The sequence below is a fragment of the Equus asinus genome, unplaced genomic scaffold (assembly GCF_041296235.1).
Source record: "Equus asinus isolate D_3611 breed Donkey unplaced genomic scaffold, EquAss-T2T_v2 contig_620, whole genome shotgun sequence".
Taxonomy (NCBI): domain Eukaryota; kingdom Metazoa; phylum Chordata; class Mammalia; order Perissodactyla; family Equidae; genus Equus; species Equus asinus.
Genome location: NW_027225317.1, coordinates 35,600 through 59,371, shown reverse-complemented (window position 1 = coordinate 59,371; position 23,772 = coordinate 35,600). Strand labels below are relative to the sequence as shown.

The 23,772-nt window shown below is 39.2% G+C and overlaps 1 protein-coding gene across 1 annotated transcript; it reads right to left on the bottom strand.

The window, feature by feature from the left end:
- Window positions 1-1,391: 1,391 nt before the first annotated feature.
- On the bottom strand, window positions 1,392-21,234 carry LOC139044140 (centromere-associated protein E-like). The gene is made up of 8 exons (XM_070503706.1): window positions 21,217-21,234; window positions 19,113-19,578; window positions 14,660-14,736; window positions 10,131-10,238; window positions 6,773-6,991; window positions 4,656-4,853; window positions 3,549-3,752; window positions 1,392-1,680 (listed from the first exon to the last, which is right to left on the bottom strand). Exons 1-8 carry the CDS (start codon window positions 21,232-21,234, stop codon window positions 1,456-1,458), a joined length of 1,515 nt encoding a protein of 504 aa, XP_070359807.1. The 3' UTR covers window positions 1,392-1,455.
- Between the last annotated feature and the right edge of the window lie 2,538 nt (window positions 21,235-23,772).

Genomic DNA, 23,772 nt, shown 5'->3' with positions numbered 1-23,772 from the left:
AACCATGAACTGGGCCGCCGAAGTAGAGCATGCAAACTTAACCACTATGCCATGGGGCTGGCCTCCTGCTTTTTAAAAATTAAAAATTTTATTTTCACTTGATAATATATTTTCCAGATCTTTTCATTATCAAAACATAGATCTCTCGCATTTTTGTTTTCATGGGTAAATATATCCTATTTCATGGAGGTACTATAAACTAGTTAACCTGTCACCTACTAATGAACATTTAGTTATTTCCAGTTTTTTATAAGTACAAAAATATCTTAATTTGTTCATAATATAAGACTGTTCACATATACACACATGCAGGTTTTCCTGGAAAACGTTTCTTTTTGGTCCACCTGGAATTTACTTTTGTTTAATGAATGAGGTAGGAGTCCAGACTTATTCTTCTAAGATGGCTAGTTGGTTGTTCTGATTCAAACATTAAGCAGACTATCTTTCCCCCCTGAGTTGACTGCTCCTACTGTCATGCACTGAATTCTCCTACTTGTTTGGGTGGACTGCCCAACTCTCTGCCTGCCCCACTGCTCTACCTCCACATCACTGACCTGCTCTGTGCTACTCTGATTTGGCCTAATTATCAAACTAATAACATACGATTTATTATCTGATGGGGTATTTCCTGGGGTCATTGAAAATGGGATTTCCTTGTGCTTGTTTATCTTATTGCTTTGGAAGATGGGTTTCATATTTCCACTATTTTTACCTCTACAGCTGACTGAGGTCTGTAGTGATCAGCAAATCAATAAACTCTATATTAGTGATCTTCTAGTTTCCACTAGTAATAATTATTAAACTGGCAGTTGATGTTTTATTATAAATATTTATTTTGGTAAAAATGCTAAGTTGTAATTCACTCGGGTTCCCCACTAAGACGTGTGTGCTAACAAAATAAAACAGCGTGTTTGCTGTACAGATTCCCAAGTAAGGGCAGTTAATACAGTTATTGGATTATTCAAATAATGTACTGATTCTTGGGCACAGGTTAATCTGTATAAGAAATTTATTATACTTTTAGCCTCTTCCATTTTCGTTTTGATCACATTAACCAATATTAAAGACACTGATGATAATTAGAGAAAAGCTAAATTGCTCTTTCTCTCTAAACTAGTTTGGTACTATAGACATAGATTATAATTTAATAGAAAGTCACATGATTTAGAAAACTTATAATGTATGGTAATAACACCTTAAGTGGTATACATACCTATTAATCAAATTAAGGCATGAGTTACTTCTATTTTATAATTCAAAGGTAAGATCTTATGTAACATGTAGCTTTATAATTAGTTGATGTGAGCGCCCCAATAGAACTATATTTAAAAAACAAGTCCATCATGCATGTTCCCTAATACCTTCAATACTGTGATTTTGCTCTGAAATGTTACATATGATACATCTTTAACTCTACAATGAAGCTGCAAATTGAAAAACATCTTATAAGAAATCTCATACCTCTGTGGTTAGTTGTGTAGCTCTTGATGTGACATGAAGATTCTTATCGCCTTGTGTAGTAGGATTAACAAGGGCACCAGATGTTCGAGAGATCTTCAAAGTTTGATAGTTTTTCAACAGTTTTTCATTTTTCTCTTTCACTGATTTCAGGTCATGTTCCCATTCTTTGGTGATGGTCACATTTCTTTCCTCAAACTCTGTTGATTCATTCATTATAGCCTATTGAGTAGTAAAGACAACACTATAGCTTCTAAAATGAATTACGTATTAAAAAAACCACTATGGAAAATACTAGAGTTCTAGGACAAGGCATATGTTGAAATTCATTATTCAGAACATTCTAGAATAGTACTTTAAAAGAATGTGAACATTCTTTGTGGCTTGCACCAGTTCCTGACATTTCAGAAGATGCTGGATATTGATTATGAGAATAAAAGAAGAATAAGGACTAGAGAGGATTCATATTGATCTGCAAGATGATAATCTCATTCTATTAGATCAGCACTGACATATGAAGAGGAATCTGAAGAACTGGTCAGGTTAAAATCATTATGTATGTTATGACATATATAATGTCATATATAAACATTAACTGACATCTAATAGCAGAGCATACCCAGTAAACTTAATAACAATCTATTTTCCTCTTTCATTTCAAACCTCAGTGTTTATAAGGAAAAAAATTTACTGACTTTTCGTAATCTGAAAATCTTCTATTTCCGTGCAGGGAGTAACAGCCAATCCATACCCTCGTTACATCAAAGGCTGACTCACTCTGAAATTGCTTCTATCATCTTTTTACTTCCTATTCCTATGGGATGTACTTTTTGCTCTCATCATGAATGCCTTCTTGGCCTTACCTGTATCTTTCTTTGTGGCTTTATGGTAGTTCTGTGAGATGCGGATCCTAAATTAGTTGTGTTCTTGCTGGCACCCTGGACTCTCCTTGGTTCTGGACTACTGACCCCACACCACACCAAGTTATCAATTGCTATGCTCAGATGGTGGAAGAAGCCACATATCCATGCTGATCCACAGAGCAGAAATCTCTACTTTCTAACCACAAGTGAGCCCTCAATATTATGAGAAAAACACTGAATTATATGGAAATTATCTTATCCCAAACACTGGTTTTATGCTTTTCTTCATTGATTGTGGACCATTTTTTTTTATTTTAAAAGCTCATTTACTGTTTTGCTAGCTTGGGGTATTCGACAAATGGGATTCACTATCCACAGGAAAACCTTTTTTAAAAATGTTATCTACATTTCAATGTGATTTAAGTATAGTTTCCAGATGAAATTAAAGTGTCAGGAAAGAACTACCCAAACAAATGAAATATAAAACCAATCTTAGGAGCTATAATATTAATCTAGCTCCCTTTGCTCCAACTGCCTATATAACAAGCAACTTTCTGATTAATGACAATTTTACCAGGTGTATGAGGTAGAGATTACTTCAGAAAGCCGAATGAATCTTCTCATCAGTGGAAAGTAAAACAAATTAATAAAACTGATCTCAAGCAATCTTGGTTCATATGAATCTGTCCACAAGGGCTGGTCACCTTGGGAACAATGATACAAACCACATGTTTGAACCTCACAGTTGAAGGATCAGCACGTATGATAGCAACAGCACCGAGGTGAGAAGCACAAGGCCTCACTAATTAGTGGACTAGAGCTGTCTTTGGCTTGACCACAGGTGCTGCCCACAGCCCTGAAACAGGCTAGCATCTCACCTTGTTTGAGGATACTTGGGGGAAAAGGCTCGGGTCCTACGGAAGCGAGAAAGGACAGAGGAAAATGGCAAGATTTGAGGTTTCACCAGTGGAAATGGATTGTTATACTGCAACATTTTATTATCTTCTTTACAAGTTGATATATTTAATTACCTTAAGGAAGCAAAATGTGTTAGAGGAAGAACACATTTACAGTCACTCTTTTTCAAATAAAAAAATAAAGAAGCATATACAAATAAATGAAAGAAAATATACTTAAAATTAAGTTGCTCTAAGTCTTTTTAAGAATGAGGCAGAAAAGTTAAAGCAAACAAAAAAAAAGAATGAGCACAAAAAAAGTACTACTTACAATTATCTTTTTATTATAAAAGATATTCACTTCACAAATCCTATCATTTTCTTTCTGGATGCCATTTTTAAGCTTTTCTATATCAAAATGAGTATTCAACCACTCTTCCAAAAACTGGGTCATTTCTTTCCTATTACTCAGTACTTGTTGAAATTCCATCTTTACGCTGTGGAAGTCACATTCCGAAAAATCTTTGAGAATTTCCTGTGTGAAAAATAAGCATTGAATCTCCTGAATCTTAGGAAAGTTTTTATCTAAATATCAGACAAATATCATAAAAAGGGGAAAATAACCTTACTGAACTTTCACTTCTAATATTTTGAAGTAAACATAATTCTAATTTATCCTCATTATATTAGAAATATAATTCTAATTTAAATAATAAAATTTTGGCAGTATAGGCTATGTAACAGAGGCACATCTACAAATTCTGCCTTTTGGCATTTTTAAAACCTGTTCGAAACAATGAATCTGTGACAGTGTCTGAAGTGCTTCTGGATGCAGCTTTTCTGTGCATACAGCAGGCCTTGCATGCATACTGGGAACTGCAGGGGCCTCACACTGCTGGGTGAGAGCAGGACACTCCATGTGGGGTTGCTACAATACAAATGTCTGTGACTCCCAGTCACAGATCTAGGAAGTTTTAGAAGGCATTTGGAAACTTATTCTGGCCTTCCAAGAAATCCTACTTGCTGATATTAAGTCTACTTTTCTATATCTGTGTAGTTCTGAAAGGAGGCTAGTCTATGACTTGGCACTCTTTACATCTGGCCAGCTGTCATCCTGCAACCTATTTTTTCTCTCCCCAAAGCCCCAGTAGTACATAGTTGTATATCCTAGTTCTAGGTCCTTCTGGTTCTTCTCTGTGGGACACTGCCACAGCATGGCCTGACGAGCAGTGCCAGGTCCACGCCTAGGATCTGAATCAGCGAACCCCAGGCTGCCAAAGCAGAGCACAGGAACCCACTTGCTACGCCACCAGGCTGGCCCCTCTGCAAGCTGTTTTTAATTTCATAAATGAAAATGACTCTAAGCACATGAAGAGGTACCTTTCTATTTGATAAAAAGACTTAAAATCTAATTAAATCCATTTTAAATAAATCATACCTCAATATGTAGATCCATTTTCTGGCTCAACTGGAGGTCCCCTAATTCTCTGGATGGTACATCATCATCTTGTTGAAGATGCTGCATTTTACTTAGCAGTTCATTTTGCTTTTCCACTTCATCAATAAAAACCATTTCAAGTTTACTGATGGATTCATGTTGTTCTTCCTTTATCTTTGTAACATGGCTTAACACATACTTGCAGGAAAACATGAAACAAATTGGGAAATGAAACTTTTATCACGTTTAGAGGAAGTTCTAAACTCTCAAGACTAAGAGGTGGGGCGGCTTGTCTTGTTTGTCTCTATCCTCTGAGGAGTGAGGAAGAAGGGAAGAACCTCTCTCTATTCCCAAGTTTCTACTCTCAGCGTCTTCGGAGAGTGACTTCCAGACCTCTAGTTTCTTATTTCTGACTTCCTTCTGGAGCTACCTCAGGGATGTCCTACAGTTACCTCAGATTCAATATGTTTACAATGTAACATGATGCCTTTCCCTATAAACCCACCTTTTTCTATTGCCTCCTTTTGGTTAATTATATCACGCAGTTTTCCCAGTGAGATTCATTTCAACATCCTCTCCTGCCTATGTCAGCTGGGTGGCCAACGTGAGTGTGCCCTGCCTCAGGACTTACCTGTCAAGTGTGGCTTAAAGGGGACAAGAATTTGAATGCCCTGGTTCTATGGACCTCATGAATAAGTTCTGGATATCTGATTGTTAGGCTTTTGAAGACTATTAGAGCCTGAGGGGCAATCTACCTAGGTAGGGAAGATACCGCTTCCTACTTCCTCAACTTCCACCATTCCTTAACAATTTACAATCTGGCCTCTTTCCTAACCACTCAACTAAAACTGCTCTGACAAAGGTCACCAGTAAGCTCTATTGTCAACAATTGAGGGGATCTCTTCATTCATGTTCTGGCTGTCTGAAGCATCTGCCACTCTTGACCACTTCATCTTGGACACACTCTCCTCCACTGACTTGACCAATGGCACTTTTGCTCAGTTCTCTCTTATCTCTCTGACTTTTCCAACCTCAAACTCATGTGTTGCTCTCTTTTCTGCTACTGCCTCTTGAGAACTGATCTTTTCCAGAGTTCTCTTTTATCTTCACTCTATTATGCTTCTGGGTGGCCTCATTCACACCTGTTGTACTATCTATCACCAAATGCTGATGGATCCCACATCTTTATCTGTGGTCCTGATTTTTCTCCTGACAAACCTCAGATTCACAACTAAAAGCCTACTTGGTTTCTCTTCCTGGATGTTCCATTATAGGTATTTCTATCTCAAAACATCTCAAATTAAACACCAGATCTCTCCTCCTGCCTCACCTGCCTTCTCCCTTTCGTTTTTTCTTTCTATCAGTTAATGGCACCACTATCCACAAACCCGGCTAAGCCCAAATCCTGCGGCTCAGTCTGAACTTCCCTCCCCTCCCTCCACTGTCAAGCACATGGACCTACTATTGTAAACTGCCAAATATTTCTTTAACTTCTTTCATCCTTTCCATCCCTATGAATCCTTCCCCCATAGTACTGTCACCCATCACATCTCATCAGGACAATTGTAACTGCCTCTTGTCTCTTCTCTCTGCCACCAGGCTTATCATCCCCTGCAGACTCATTTCTTCTTTGTCTGTAGTGAAGTCTCTACAATGGCAACCCGATCACATTACTGCCACCACTTAAAATAACTGTCCAGTGACCCCTCCTCATCTCTAAAATGAACTCTAAGCTTTACTGCTTGAGCCCAGCTTCCAGTCCAGTCTTGTCTTCAACTTGTTCTCCAGGACATTGTCCACTACTGCACTTCTCACCTGTTCAAATGTCTGCCTCACCCACTGGACTAGGAGAGATTTAGCGGTTGCTCATCTCTGTCTCCCCAGCACCCTGACACATTGTTAAGGCCAAAGGCAGAGCTCAGGTTTTGTTGAATGAGCAGGTCCTAGATGCACTGAGGATCCTGCACATGCTATTCTCAGACCCATGCCATCTTTAATTCAGTAGCAAATGTACTAATTAGCAAATACACCAACTCCCAAAGCAGGACTTAAATATACTGGTTTGTAACTGAAATTAATGGCAATATTTACAAAGATATTACTAAAACAGGTGGTACCTTGAGTTTCTTCATGACTCTGTGGAACTCCATGGAACATCTCTGGTTGGCAGTGAGAAGTTTCTGAATCTGTCTGGTTTGTGGATGTGGAAGTGAGAGGTTTGCTTTTACTCTAATTGAAAGCTCTCTTTGGGTTTCAATTTCCCTCTCCAAGTCAAGGCAGAGTCCATTTAAGCACTCATAATGACTATCCATCTCTGTGTATCTCTTCAGAAGCTCCTAAAGGCAGTGAGAATTCATTCAATTTAATAATTCATTCTACTTTAACAATAAGTAGTCCTAGCTCTGGAATTGTAACAAAATTTATGCTTTAACACTTTCTATAGGGCAGAAATAAATTGAGACTTTTGTGTATAAAAAACAAAGAGAAAATGTTATTGTCGATTTTGGATTATAGAAATAATTATAATCATTGTGGAAATTTAAGAAGTTTAAACTGTAGGGGAGGAAGATATTTCCTCTACACGCTCTAGGTCCTTCTGGCTGGACAGCGAATTAAATTCACATGAGACAGAATAACAGGAGAAAATTAAACAAAGCTTTATAACATGTATACATGGGAGAGACCCAGGAAAACTGAGCAACTCACCAAAATGGCAGAAGCTCTCACCTTAAATATCATCTTCAGCTAAAGACAAAGGAGGATGTTGTGGGTAGGGGGAGTCAGTATGGGAGGTTACCAGACAAGTACAGTAAACAAGAGTAAGGTTATTATGCAGATTTAAGTCCTTGCCTTCCGCATTGATAAGAGTTTCTAGAGGTAAGGTCATCCCCCTTCTTCCTGGTACAGAGAGGGAGACATCTTTACAGATGGAGATTTCCCTTACAAATGGAAATGTCTCTTACAAAGGGTAACTTCTACTTTTCAGAGTTTCTCTCATGTCTGCAGTTTTTGAAAGTAACCAGCCCAAAATAATCTTCATGCCAAAGAGATATATCTTGGGGTGGCCAATTCTAATCCTCTATAAAACAGCTATAACAAAGAAAACCAGAAACAACCATTGTTATCATTTTGATACATTTTCTTTTAGTCTTCTAAACATCCATGATTTGAATGAACATTTACAAAGTTGGAAGAGAAATTTGCATGAATTCAATCTAGTATGTATTGTAGGTCAAGGCTGAATGCTAGCTTCTGTTGACAATAGGTGGTGTGAGTGAGCAGATAAAACTGATGAGGATCAAGGATGCCTCAGGGAGAAAAGCCCAAGGCTTCCTGGCCTACATACCAATCTATATCATCCTCACAGAAGCATGGGACATCCTGACCTCATTCAATCTGATTCTTACCCAAAGTTATAAGACCACCTGATAACCAGACTCCACCTGCACTGATACTTTTTTTACCTAATTTTTCCTTTGTCTTGTAAAGAAGCAACTCACATACTTATGCCTTATAAATTTAGCCCTACCCTCAACCCATGTTTGCAGCTCTTCACTGCCCATAGGTCCTGTCCCCATGCTACTCCATGCTACTTCCTGAATAAAAGAGCACTACTGCCAGACCTTGAGAGTCCAAGAAATGTTTCTTTCGACTCCTCAGCTCACTGAGCCAGCATCAAAACGAGTGACAACAAATCACATGACCTACGTTCTATTATCTGCCTAGAATCTGAGATTTCTCACCTTTTATCAGAGTTAGAGTTCAGGTTCTAGCCCTGTCACTTCCTGACTGGGGAAATCCTTGAGCCATTCTCCCAACTACAAAATGAAGACTACAATAATTTCCACAAAGTTTTCTAGGGAATTAAGTAAAATGTTAGATAATATCTAAATATAACCTATAAAATACATACAGACACTATAAATTAAAGGAAATAAAATTACATTTGTAGAAATGCTTCTATACCCAAGTTTTAAACTTAGACTTGGTTTCAAATCCTAATTTTACCAATTTACCAGCTGTGTGACCTTGGGCAATGACTAAACTTCCTCCTGGGCCTCAATTTCTTTGTTTATAAATGGAACAATAAACTCTGTCTCATGAGGTAAAGCACCCAGTCTAGTGCCTTGTGTATGGCAGACACCCATTAGGCCCAGGCCCAGCAGCTCAACTTTCTAGAGACCAGACAGGTGACAAGCTGGTCAGGGCACAGGTGGAAGAACACTTTACATTCAATCGGGTATTAACATATTTAGTTCAGGGTGCTAAACAATAGAGTAAGGGGCTTCTGACAATAATGAGCTCTCCTTTTAATAATTTAAGGAAAACCTAGATAGATGTTCATTAATCTGGGATGTTGGAGAGGGGATTCTTGCCTTTGGTCTTAGGAGGAATCACCTTATGGTTGGAGCAGCACTGTCTAGTCATTCATTTGTACTTTTAATAAATACATATTGAAGGCTGACTTCTGTCAGGACTGTGCTAAGTGATGCAGCCATAAACAACACACAGAAGTCTTTAGGGATCTTGTGTTCTAATAGGGGTGACAGTAAATCCTGTTGGCTTTACCCTCACTACATGTTCAGAATCCACACACTTCTCACTGCTTCCACTACTACCTCTCTGGGCCAAGCCATCACCATCTTCGCATGATTACTGAAATTAGTCTTTCAAATAGTCTTCCTGCTATCACTTAATTTTCAACACAACAATCAGAGCTATCCCTTTAAAATGTAAGTCAGACCATGTCTCTCTTGTGGTCAAAACTCTCCAGTGGATCCACATCTCGTTCAGAGTAAAACCCAAAGTCTTTTAAAAGCCCCACAGCCTGCTTCCTCCTGTTAACTCTGACCTCGTTTCTCATTAGCTTTCCCCCTTGTTGATGTTGCTGGAGCCCACTAGGCAGCTTCTGCTCAGGAGCTCTGTCCTTGCTGTTCTCCCTGCCTGTTCTGCTCTCCACCAGATACCTGTATGTCTCAACCATTGACTCCTTTCAGGTATCTGCTGAAATACCACCTTTCCAGTGAAGCCTCAAAATCATAAACCCTACTGTTTTTTTTCAAAGATTGGCACCTGAGCTAACATCTGTTGCCAATCTTTTTTCTTCTTCTCCCCAAAGCCTCCCCAGTACATAATTGTATATTCTAGTTGTGAGTACCTCTGGTTGTGCTATGTGGGATGCTGCCTCAGCGTGGCCTGACAAGCGGTGCCATGTCTGTGCCCAGGATCTGAACTGGGGAAACCCTGGGCTGCCGAAGCGGGAGCAGAAACTTAACCACTTGGCCCCAGGGCCGGCCCCAAACCCCACTGTTTTGTTTGTGTATGTATGCATGTATGCACACACATATCTGTACTAGATTATGAAGTTTAGAAGAATACTGAGCATTATCTATTCATTCCATAGAGGTGCCTGTGACTCCTCAGGCCTTTGGAAGGGCCCCAATATTTATTTGTAATTTGAACAGGGGCACTTACTTTTATCCTAAAGCACTTTTCTCTCAGGCTTTCTGTAAGGTGCTGTTTTCCATCACATAGCAACATTTTTTCATATTTTAATACCTCTTTGATGTTCTGTTGGTCCTGCTTGGATGGAAAGAAATAAACAAGGCTTCAGCTATAACTCCATTCATATATAATGTCTAATCATTTACTTTTTCAATTACACATTGTACATTATTTCAATAATGGAATCAAATATTATACTTGTAACACAAAAAAATGTAAAAAATGGTCAGAAAATGAATAATAGTATCATGAAGTCTTTTAGTGAGTAACCTCAACTCATTGGGGAAAAAAGTGGGAGAACCACATATTTTTTGGAGACAGAATCTGTTCCTGTAACCTTCATAGCTGCAAATTAGGTTTTAGATTTATCTCTGGTTCCTACTCTTCCAGATCTCTGCAGTAGAATAATTATTGCCAACTAAACATGCTAGCACGACTGTCTGTACTGTCCATGGTGCTCCAAGCTCCATTCATATATTCTTCCCAGCACCTTGGACCAGAAAATTCATACCCTGCCTACATTTTGTATTTCTGACTACAAGTACAAAACAAAACATTTTCTCCCATTTGTTTATCTTATTTACTGCAGTACCCAGAAGACTAATTGTTCAATGATTATTGGTTGAATGAATTAAATCTCTTTATAAATTTAGTTAGGGTCCACATAAATATGATTCCCAAGTGTCTGATGTTTCTATTGAGATTGCAAATGATACTGTTTTCCACTTTATTCTTTCTTCACTATTGAAATATGAGAATGAAAAAGATTTTTATAGATTTCATAAACTTTCTTATTGATCTGAAGTTTACATTACTTTTTAGAGGATTCAGTTCAATTTCTTTTCCAATATCCATTTATGATAAAAACTCTCAATAAAATGGGTATAGAGGGAAAGTACCTCAACATTACAAAGGCCATATATGACCAACCCACCGCCAACATCACACACAATGGTCAAAAAGTGAAAGCCATTCCTCTGAGAACAGGAACAAGACAAGGGTGCCCACTCTTGCCACTCTTCTTCAACATAGTACTGGGAATTTTAGCCAAACAAGTAAGGCAAGAAAAAGAAATAATAGGTATCCAAAAAGGAAAGGAAGAATTAAAACTGTCACTATTTGTGGTTGACATGATTCTATATACAGAAAACTGTAAAGAATCCAACAAAAAACTATTAGAAATAATCAACGAATACAGTAAAGCTGCAGAGTACAAAATCAACATTCAAAAATCATTTGCATTTCACTCCATAACGGGGGCCTGCAGTTTGCCAGTTGGGATCCTGGGCGTGGACCTACACACCGCTCATCAGGCCATGCTGTGGTGGCATCCCAAATAGAAGAACTAGAACTATTTACAACTAGGATATACAACTATGTACTGGGGCTTTGGGGAGAAAATAAAAGAGGAAGATTGGCAAAATACGTTATCTCAAGGCCAGTCTTCCTCACACACACAAAATCAGTTGCATTCCTATACACTAGTAATGGACCACCAGAAAGAGAAGTCAAGACTATAATCCCATTTACAACTGCAACAAAAAAGAATAAAATACTTGGAATAAATTTAACCAAGGAGGTGAATGCCATATACTCCAAAAACTATGACATTAATGAAATAACTCAAAGAAGACAAAGAAATGGAAAGATATTCCATTCCCACGCATTGGAAGAATAAACACAGTTAAAATGTCCATATTACCTAAATCAATCTACAGATTGATCTACAGATCAACCTACAGACTTAATGCAAACCCGAATGGAATACCAATGACATTCTTCATGAAAAGAGAAAAAAGAATCTTAAAATTTATATGGAAAAACAAATGACACTGAATAGCCAAAGCAATTCTGAGGGGGGAAAAAAGAAACAATATTTGGATGTATCATGCTCCCTGAACTCAAAATATACTACAAAGCTGTAGTAGTCAAAACAGCATGGTACTGGCATAAAAAACCCGGATATACAGATCAATGGAACAGAATTGAAAGCCCAGAAGTAAAACCACACATCAAGGGACAGCTAATCTTCAACAAAGGAGGCAAGAACACACAATGAAGAAAGGAAAATCTCTTCAATTAATAGTGTTGGGAAAATTGGACAGCCACATGCAAAAGAATGAATGTAGACCATTGTCTCACATGATACACAAAAATTAACTCTAAATTGATTAAAGACTTGAACGTAAGACCTGAAACCATAAAACTCTTAGAAGAACATATAGGCAGTACAGATTTGACGTAGGTCTTAGTAGTATCTTTCTGAATACCATGTCTCTACAGGCAAGGGAATCAAAAGACAAAATAAAGAAATGGGATTACATCAGACTAAAGAGCTTCTGTAATGCAAAGGAAACCATCAGCAAAACGAAAAGACAACCTACCAATGGGAAGAAAACATTTGCAAATCATACATCTGACAAGGCGTTACTTTCCAAAATATATAAAGAGCTCATACAACTCATTAACAAGAAAAAAGAATAATCCAATAAAAAAATGGGCAGAGGATACGAACAGACATTTTTCAAAGACGATATCCAGATGGCCAACAGGCACACGAAAAGATGTTCGACATCACTAATCATCAGGGAAATGCAAATCAAAACGACAATGAGATATCACCTCAGACCAGTCAAATGGCTATAATTACCAAGACAAAAAATAACAAACGTTGGAGAGGATGTGGAGTAAAGGGAATGCTCATAAACTGGTGGTGGGAATGCAAACCGGTGTGACCACTATGGAAAACAGTATGCAAATTTCTCAAAAACTTAAAAACGGAAATACTGTATGATCCAGCCATTCTGCTACTGGGTATTTATCAAAAGAACATGAAATCACTAATTCAAAAAGATATATGCACCCGTATGCTCACCACAGCATTATTCACAATAGGCAAGATGTGGAAGCAACCTAGGTGCCCATCAAGAGACAAATGGATAAGAAGGTGTTGTATATATATACAATGGAATACTAATCACCCATAAAAACAGACAAACTCCTCCCATGTGAGACAACATGGATGGATCTTGAGCAAAATAAGTCAGACAGAGAAAGAAATACTGTATGATTTCACTCCTATGTGGAATATAAGCAAACACATAAATGAGAATAGATTAGTGGTTACCAGAGGAAAAAGGGATGAGGGAGGATGAAATGGTAAAGCCACATATGTATGGTGATGGATAAAAACTGAATTATTGGTGATGAACACAATGCAGTCTAAAGAGAAACCGAAATATAATGATAGACACTTGAAATGTATACAAGGTTGAAAGCCAATATGACCCAATAAAATAATTATATATATAAATACATATATATATACATATATATATATTTAAATACAGACACTGACCACTAAAAATAGGCACATATAGAAAAAGCAAGTTAAAATGGAATTTTAAATAAATATTATTAACCCCAAAGAAGAAAAAAAGAGAAAGGGGAACAAAAGCCAAACGGAAAAAAAGAAAACATATAGTAAAACGGATGACCTAAATCTAACTGTCAATAATTACATTAAATGTAAAAGGATAAAATTCTCCAATTGAAACTTAGAGTTTGTCATAACAGATAGAAAAACAGCATTTAAAAAGAAACAAAAGAATATCTTAAATACTCAAATTCTTTGTTAAATTCTATCATATGTAGTTTCATTATTTTGACAAATATTTTGAATGGCTGCATAGCACTCTAACTTATGGTATAATAGAATTAATCATGTTTAGATGATTATGATTTTATACATTAAGTTGGACAACATATCTAAGGTCTTTTCTGCTCTTGCTCTCTGTTAATTTAAGACATGATTTTACTCTCTCTTATGGCCACTAGCAATCCGACTTAGTACTTCTGTGGTTCATGAGTTAGAGGATACTAATGTAGGATGATCCAGAATTATATCAAAGTCATTAAAATTCATCGCATCCTAGTCAGCAATAAAATAGTCATATTTATCATTCAGGAATCCCTTACCAAGGACCATGATCCATATATTTTCAAGTCTTAAATCATATTGCTATTCAATTCCAAAAACCTCACAGAGCATTGGATCTCAGCCTCCAGAGATCGTTCATTGCTGGGCTTTATCACGTGTATCTAGAAAACTCACGTCTGTGAGAATGTCAGAGTCTTTCCCTGCTTGGCCAAATGGGATCTCCATCTCTCATGCAACTACAGTCCTGACACGGGAAGCTCAAATCATTTCTTGACAGGACTTAATTTCTTCATTCCTCCATTATAGCTCTTAATATTACTAAGTTGAACATATAGGAGAGAATAATCTGGTCAGTGAATACATAAACACTGGCTAGAAGAGACTCGGCCACATAAGGAGGACTAGGTTATTTGGAACCATTGTTCAGTTCACTGGAATGGGAGGAACTGGGAAGCACATAATAACATGGGGTTCTTTTGGGTAGGAAGCTTCAGAACAATTAATGAAAACATTTACGTCCCACTATTTCAATGAGAAGGAAACACTAACTTACACATACCATGGTTGTGCACCTGCCAAAACGGATCAGTCCTCCTTGGGATTCCTCTACTGGGAAAGAACAAAGAGAATCCAGAGCTGGGAAAGGAAAAAGAGACCATGAGAGCAAGCATAATTTAGGGTTACCATGAGAGGAAGTAACATTTGGCTCCTCCATTCCATTTTGCATAATACCTCTAACTGTACAAACATAACAATATGAAAAAATTAGAAGGACTGTAGATAAACCCAAACTCTTCCCCTAATGCCCAGGAAACCCAAACACTTCAGCAGACAGTTTTCTGGCCAGACCTCCACTTTGGGGAAGCTGCTCTGCACCTGAGACTAGGCTGCTCAGCCCAGCCCTGAACAGGTCCTCCTCCCTCCATTCACACCTTCCAGGACTGAAAAGGAGCCACGCCATCCAGGCACACCTAACCTCATGGCCTTGGGGTCAGGTGAGGTTGAAGAGGTTAGAAAAGACATAGAACTGGTCAGGAAATATTCAGTATTCCAATTCCAGAAAAACTGACTGTGATTAAACACATTACAACATATCCACGTAATAAACGTGAAGTCAGGAAAAATATCGTGAACATGGAAAGCATTCCGGAAACACTGTCAGTAGAAAAATCAGGTTATAAAACTATAGGTACAATATGATACCATTTGAAGAACATATGTGTATCTCAATATCAAACGACTGAAAAATCATCAGACTTCAATAGACAGAAAAAATCTAGAAAGTTTTACATTTACATGTTGACAGTGCTTATCTTTTGCCCCTGATGGGGGATTTTGTTTGTTGAGTATATCTTAACTTGCTGATTGAATGTTCATTTGTTAAAATATCTATGCATGTGAAGATTTGTTGTGTGTTAAGTGGAAGCTGTTTTCCAAAATGTGGACAGTTCATTCTTCTAAACAGAGTTTAGTTGGTCTTGGGGAAATGTACTAAATTTGGGTTGTTTTATTAAATGGTTTTTGTTTCCTTCAGTTACCAGTGACACAATCTCCTCTCAGGTTTCTAGGCATGCTCATTGCTGGATTACTGTCTAGACAGATGGCTGAAGTCCCTGAGTATAGCTAATATGTATTGTTGCTGGTCTCGGGGCTACATCCTTTTGCAAGTTCTCTTCATGGAACCCGTTCCCATCCTGTTAGCCACGTCCTCCAGAAAGCTGCTCAATTATCTTATCCCATCAGTCTCACTCAGCAACCATCATCATCAGAATAAAAAATGTAAAGTAGGAGTTACCATGTGACCCAGCACTTCTGCCCTTAGGTATATACTGAAGAGAATGGAAATATGCATTCACACAAAAACTAGTACACAAATGTTCACATTTGTCACAGCCAAAAAGTGGAAGCAATACAAATGTCCATCAACAGATGGATGAAGAAAATGCCATTTATGGATATAAGGGAATATTACGCAGCCAGAAAAATAAGGCTATTTTGATACCGACTCCTCATGGATGACCTTGAGGACACTGCACTAAGTAAAATGAGCTAGTCACAAAAGTATAAATTTTGCACGATTGCTCTACTATGAGGGTCCTAGAGAAGTCAAATTCATAGACACAGAAAGGAGAACAGTGGTTGCCAGGACTGGGAGGAGAGGGGAATGGGGAGTTAGTGTTTAATGGGACAGAGTTTCAGTCGAAGATGAAAAAGTCCTGGAAGTGGGTGGTGCTGATGGTTGTACAACAGTGTGAATGTACTTACTGTCACAGAACTGTACACTGAAAAGTGGTTAAAATAGCAAATGTAATGCCGTGTATACTTTCCAAAATAAAGTAAAAGAATGATGTGCTTATCTACCACATGGACGAACTTTGAAAACCTCAGGCTAAGTGAAAGGAGCTAGACATAAAAGGACACATACTGCATGATTCCATGTAGACTGAATTTCAAGACTCAGCAAATCCATGGAGACAGACGACGTGTTAGTGGTTTCCAGAGTATGGGAGGACGAGGGATAGGAAGTGACAGCTGACAAGGACAGGGTTTCTTACTAAGGTGATCAAATATTTTGGAATTAGATAGTGGTACTGATTTGTACAACCTTGTGAATATAGTAAAAAGTTTTCTTTTGAGTACATTTTTACAAGGTGAATTTGGGGCTGGCCCAGTGGCGTAGTGGTCAAGTTCAGCACATTTTGCTTTGGTGGCCCGGGTTCACAGGTTTGGGTCCCAGGCATGGACCTACACCACTCATCATGCCATGCTGTGGTGGCACCCCACATACACAACAGAGGAAGACGGGCACAGATGTTAGCTCGGGGCCACTCTTCCTCAAGCAAAAAGAGGAAGATTAGCCACAGGTGTTAGCACAGGGCCAAACTACCTCACCAAAAAAAAAAAAAGGGGGGGGGAATTTTATGATCATGTATATATCTCAACTGAAAAAGTAAGGTAAAAATTTACAACATAAATTCCTTACCATCATGGTGCTCTCATAGGTCATCATAGTTTGATCGCAACCCGACAGTGGTGGCTGCAGTCAGAATGACATCACTGCCTTATCAAACACCAAGTCACATTATCTGAATCTCCCTAGTGGCCTTCAATGCATCTATTCCTATTCAGGGTTTACTTTACCTACCAGAAGGAACATAAGAGTATCAACAGTGTCATTTGAGTCTTTTTATCACCCCAAATACTAAGATGGCATGGTCTGGCATATGATAAGCATTTACTAAAAATCTGATTATTTTACCCCAAATTCTAGTTCTAGACATTTCTTAAGAAAATATTGAGATAAAGAAATGCATGTACGAGTATCTTCAATACAGAGTTTTTGACAGCCAAAAACTAGAAACACAAAAATCTAACAGGGAACAGGTTAACTAATTTGGTTCTGCTGTGTGATGGCATGTACAGGATTATTAATCAGGATGATACTGGTCCCAGTGTAAAGTACACACTCATAACCGGGGAATGGTATCCAGTTGAAACTTAAGACATAGATTCTGTTCTCAGATTTTCTAAATGTAACTGCTCTTAGAGTTCATGACATTTTAGTGTCTTGGGTTTTTCATCAGTAAAGGCAAGAGTACGAAGATCACTTACTTAGCATGAATATGTTGGAGAAATATGATCTACATTAAAACTTAGTAATATGTTGTAATCCCATATAAATATAAATATGTTAGCTATTTTTATTGAAGAACATTGCATGTCCCCTAATTGGGTATTATAAAAGAAACGATTCTCCTTCCTAGAGTAAAATTGTGCTTATCAGCCCTGCTCTGATAATGCTCACAAAAATAATGGGCAAAATTAGATCTTTTGCTTGAGAATGCATTTTTAATTCATACATCAAGAGTTTCTAGAAAAGAGGAGGAGGAAATTTCCCTCCCGCCGAAATGCAGCAGAAACAAAGAGACATTTGTGAATCACAACCTGCGCAAAGAAGCTGATGTGATCAAGCGTCTCATAAAGTGAGAACATCAGTAAGACTCTCAATGCCCTGAAGCAGCAACAAAAGGCATGTGGGTAAATAAAACGATTCCTTATTTTCTTGTATTTCAATCAGTATTTGGAAATCTTTTTGGGAAGACAATTAAAAATCAGATATTATTGCAAAGTTTTGTTAAATTTTTCTTATATCAATAATTTAAAATCAGTGAATTTATGAAAGAAAGAAACAACTATCCTCAATGTTGATTTTTGCATGAAAACAATTCTTTCCCCTCCCCAAGGTTCTTCTTTGGGGGATGGCAGGACTGAGGAGGAAGTCACCAGGCACCAGGCTGTTCTTGGGGCACAGAATGACTCCCTTACACGACACTCTCCAGGTCCACACCCGCCCTGCTCATACACATAAACAGATGGAAAAGACGACAGAGCCTGGACTACGGGTATAGGTTTACAGCACGTTCCTGGGGTCCGAGCTCTGGGAACCCCGAGGCTCTGAGACAGTAGCTGCCCCTCAGAGCTCCCAAGTAGAGAACTTTCCAGGCTTTCCCAAACTAACCTCGGTGCCCCCTGGCTGGAAATCTTCCTTTAGGGCTCAATATCCTACTTTCCTCTTGCAGCCAAGTGGCTGTGAGGAGAGAAGAGGAGGAAGCGCCAGGGAGCCCAGAGCCACCAGACAGTGACGCCACAAAGCCACAGCCATCACACCCGCACAGATGAAGGACACGCAACCAAATCCCCGTCACCCCAGCACAGCCACTCACCTGTCACAGCCTCGCAGCCACACCCACGGCACGGAGGCGCATCCCACCGCTCACTCGCGTCTCTCACACACACCCCGCCACACGCTGCCCGTCTGTCCCCACAGACACACACCGTCCTCTGCCGTTCATGCCCGAGAGTCCCCTGAGGACTGGCGTCCTTACTACGGGCCTCCACCCTGTGAGCGCTCCCGCTGCCACCCCACCTGGTTCACGTCGGGCTCCGAATTGACTCGCTTCACAGGATTCCCGCATCCTGTGCTAACACATCCACAAACGAGCTCCACTCACCTTGCAAAGAGGGAGAAGCGCGCGAAAACGGAATGGAAGCCGAAGATCTGGCGTGACCGCTGCCCTCTGGCAAGTGTCGCTCCAACCTGAACCTCTCTGGGCGCGGCGGCTCGTCAGACAGGCCGCCGAAGCGCGGAAGTCCCGGTGGAACTGCAGCGGCGAGAACCGCCCGGAGCCCGGCCCCGGAGCGCGCGATGCGAGGGCACGTGCACGGGCAAACGCCGCTGCGCCCAGGAGGCCGAGCAGGGCAGCCCGGCGCTGGTTCTGAGCCTCTGGCCTGTGCACGCAGAGTCGCACTGGAGTGTCGGGGGGCGGCCCCTGGGGCGCGAGCGCACGGCGGGTGTGAGCTCTGAGGGCGGGGCCCCGGGCGAGTCCCCTCAGGCGGCTGCAGCCTGGCGACAGCATATGCGGAACCTAACTCCTGATACCGCCGGGGGCGGGCTGGTTTATTCAGAAAGCCTGTTAGCTGCGTTTAAACGGTGTGTAGGAGTGAAGTAACACATGTTTACTTAATTCTCTAGGCTAAGCTATAATAATAAAAATGGAATGAATATTTAATTGTAAAGGTGCTGTGGTGAATATTTTGTATATACTTTGCAATATTGATTTAGGGACAGATTTTCCAAGCATACCCAAAGAGAGGAATCTTAGTAAAATTCTAAGAGTTCACTGGATAATTATTGTAATCATCCTAATCACTTGAATGCAAATCAATTAATAAAAGTAAATCCTAGACAAAGATTTGATAGATTTATTTTAACAAATATAATGAGACTGCATTACAGCCCGCTGAATTAGAATCTCTGGAAAGCTTTTGTTTATGTCTGTGGAGGATTTTGACACAGCCAATGCATGGACTAAGATTTGAGAGTCAGTGCCTAATAACAAGTATAATAATGCAAATAATAACTAATGTATACTTAATCCATGCCATGAGCCATGCACCAGGCCAAGCACTTCAGATTATCTCCTTTAACATTCATAACAACCCAATGGTGTAGGTACTGTTACTATTCCTGTTTTATATGTGAGGGAATGGACGTTTAGAGGGGTCAAGTTACCTGCTTAAGGTCACATGGTAGGACTTGAGCTCATGAAACAGACAAACAGCTTTTCAGCCTCTAGCTGTAACCATCAATTATATACAGAGGGCCAAGGAACATGTTAAATGGCACCATGGGGATTCAATCAGAAAACTCCAGAATGTGGGAAATTCCATGACATAAATGACTTGGGTTTTTTTTGACAATCAAAATGGATGAAACAGAGAGGGAAGAGAGACTTGTAGATCAGCACTGTCCTATAACACTTTGTGCAATCGTGGAAATGTTCCGTATCTGCACTATCCATGCGACTATTTGGCACTTGAAATGTGGCTGTTGCAATGGAGGAACTGAATTTTTAATTTTATTTAATTTGAATTAATTTGTGTTTAAATTTAAATGGATACATGTGGCTAGTAGCTGCCATGTTGAACAGTGCAGTTATAGATCAGACTAAAGAGACAGGTCAGTCAAATGCTATGTGTAGACCTTATTTAAATCCTGAGTCAAACAAAATAATTCTAAAAAGATTTTATGAGACAACTGGGAAATGGCCACTGACTAGGTATGTGTTAAAATTTTTAAGTAGCATAATGGCTTTATAGTTAGGCTTTTAAAAAAGAGACTTTACCTTTTAGAGATACACACTAAAATATGTAAGCATGGGGATGATATGACATCTGGAACTTGCTGTATAAGATTCCTTTGGGGGCAAGAGAGAGTACTGGTTGGAGTATAGATGAACATCACTGACCGTGAATGGATGATTGTTGAAGCTGGGTGATGGGCACATGAGGGTACAACTGTCTTCTCTCCACCTTAGAATAGGTTTGAAATTTTCAACAATTAAAAATGTAAAAAGATATTTGCGTAGTGCTTTTCCATGTATTATCTCATTTAATCATCAGAACTTAGGAAGCAACTGGAACGACTGTTTACAGATGGAGAATCCGAGGCTCAGAGAGATTAGGTAACGTGCCTGAGGTCACACAGCTAGTTGAAGGCCTAGACTCAAATCCAAGCAATCTACCTCCAAATGTTGTGATTCCATCTCCTCATACTCTGACAACCTGTGTCATTGTCACGGGTTGCTTAACGGTGAATGAAGCAGGAAGGGTGAGGGAAACAGAGTAAACACCATGGCTCTCATTCAGAATGATGGCTCTGCAGCACGTGCTCCTCTAATTAGGAAGAGATGACCGTCAGCCACCAGCTGCATGAGCTGATTAGTGAGCACAGAGAGAGAATGCTGCTGAACAGGATTAATTTGTAAGTTCCAGCTGTGAAAGAGGCTTTATTAACCTTTTTCTATATACCACCAATGATGATAATAAAAGCCATTTAAGACATTAAGTCCATTGATTGCAATTGCTCTTCTCAGGACTCAAAGGTTATATTATGCTCCTTTTCCTTCAAAATATAGTCAATATGTGCCGAGGAAAATTTTCTCAGGGTAGTATCTGAAACAAAAGACAAGTAACTTGTATTTGATCTTGTTAATGCATCTATTCTCAAATTAAATGATTTTGGTCTTTAATTTCTTATACCTTCCTCAAAGGCCTTGGTTCCTATCGGCATATGATGACACGTTAACGTTTCCTACATAAAAGATTTCACAGCAGAGGCACAGCTCGGCCAATGCTTTTAGGCAATATTTTCACTCCTTGACAATTATGATACAGTGAAGTATCTTTCTTAAGCTAATAAATTAACCACTTAGTATCTGTGGGAACTACAAACAAGAGAGATGAATATACTAATTATTACCCTTCGTATCCGGACCTTTGTCTAGGCTTCACTGCTTACTGGTTGTAGCCTATGATAGTAGTCACTCAGCACTTGAGTGAAGAGTCACATGTAGCTTCATCTCTAAAAATATTTGCAAATATTTGCCTGGATCTGTTGGAATGTAATAAAAGGGACAAAAAAATAATGGCCTAATAATGACAGGATGCAGGAAAAAGGGTTATGAATTGAATCTTGAAGCAATTAAACTGTGTCCCGTAGAATTTTATTCCTGGGCTGAGAGTAACGGCCTTGAAGCACTGAGCCTTCTTGCTCAGAACAATTGCCTGCTTCCCAAGCAGCTGCTCTGAATCCAACATCTCCATCATCTCAAGCAGCCGTCACTCCCTCCTCAGGTCTGAGCTGACCCATCTCACCTGAGAGCTGGTGTTGCAGGAAGGCACGAGGCAGGAATTGGAGTCAGAAGGCAAATGGCAAGCGCAGATTTATGGAATGGTGAGTTCCAATAATTAAGTAACCAAAATGTCATACAGAAATGAGATGTGCCACACAAATTGTAACCATGAGTGCCTTAGAGTTTGCTTAGGAGAGAATAGGATTACGAAGACTTTACCCTAATGGTCTAAGAAGGCTTTGAAAACTACGGATGTCTTTCCACGTGCTTTGAGTCAAGACTTGTTTTCTTCACGTTATTAAAAAATCCACCTCTAGCCAAAAGGGTTTAAAGACATTACCGCCTTCTAAAGATCATGAAAATTGAAAATCAAAATGACTTTGCTTATGTAGGATCCAAACTTTTCTGAAGTATTTGAGTTCTCTTCAAAGGAAATTTCACACATAATTTGGAGGAATGCACGTGTTGAGGTAAAGATTCTTTTAGGGACATTTAGATGGTGAAAGAAAGTAAGCCCTACCCTCACCCCCACAGATAGTGCAATAAACCATTATTAGATCTTATACTGTTATTAAATAATATGTTTTACAAAAAAGATTGAACACATAAAATAAGAACATACCTCTGATTGTTCCAGAAGTAAAAATATCATCATTTTGTGTCAAAAAGCTCTTCCTGATTGACCACACCTGCTATGTTCCTTGTTCACTGTGTAGTTTATTGCTTATTTCTACAGGCCGGCTCTGCAGATGTCACGTCTGGTTATGCGACAGGTTTGGAGTTTTAGTTTATTTTTGGCTGGGATGGCGTGACAAAGTTTAATGTCTTGCATAAGCTTAACATTTCAAAAATTTTTAGCCTGAACTTTGTTACATCTAGGACTTTCCTGAAACTTTGACCTGATAATGAGGAGAAAGTGAACATTATTCAAAAGATGTAGGACAAGGAAGATAGGGAGAAAGGAGCATCAGTACTGAACCCTCCAGATCAATCTTCGCCCTCGACCTGATACAGTTATCAATGCTGCATTAGACAACCCGGCTCTGGGCAGTGAGCAGAAGCCTTTCAACGAAGACGTCTGGCTACTACATACAGTGTTTAGCATGGTTTCCCAATTGAAGGTTTCTGAATTTAATTTAACCTCACCGTTAGCCTCCCTTAATATCTGGCAGGCAAAGTGTTGCACAGTCTGGATAGAATCCTGCTGCAGGATTACCAGATTTCTGGACTATTAGTACTATTCTCTTTTAATGTCATCGTTGTGAAACAAAATGAACAACCTGAAAACTATATTTGCAAGTTAAGCTGCAGTAACCATTTACTGCCAAAACTAAACGTGACCAAAAACCTCTAAACATGACAAAACACACGCACACCACCCTACACCACACACACACACACACACACACACACACACACACACACACGGGCCAGGAGCCATAAGGCAATAGTTTGATAAATTATACTACTATCAAAA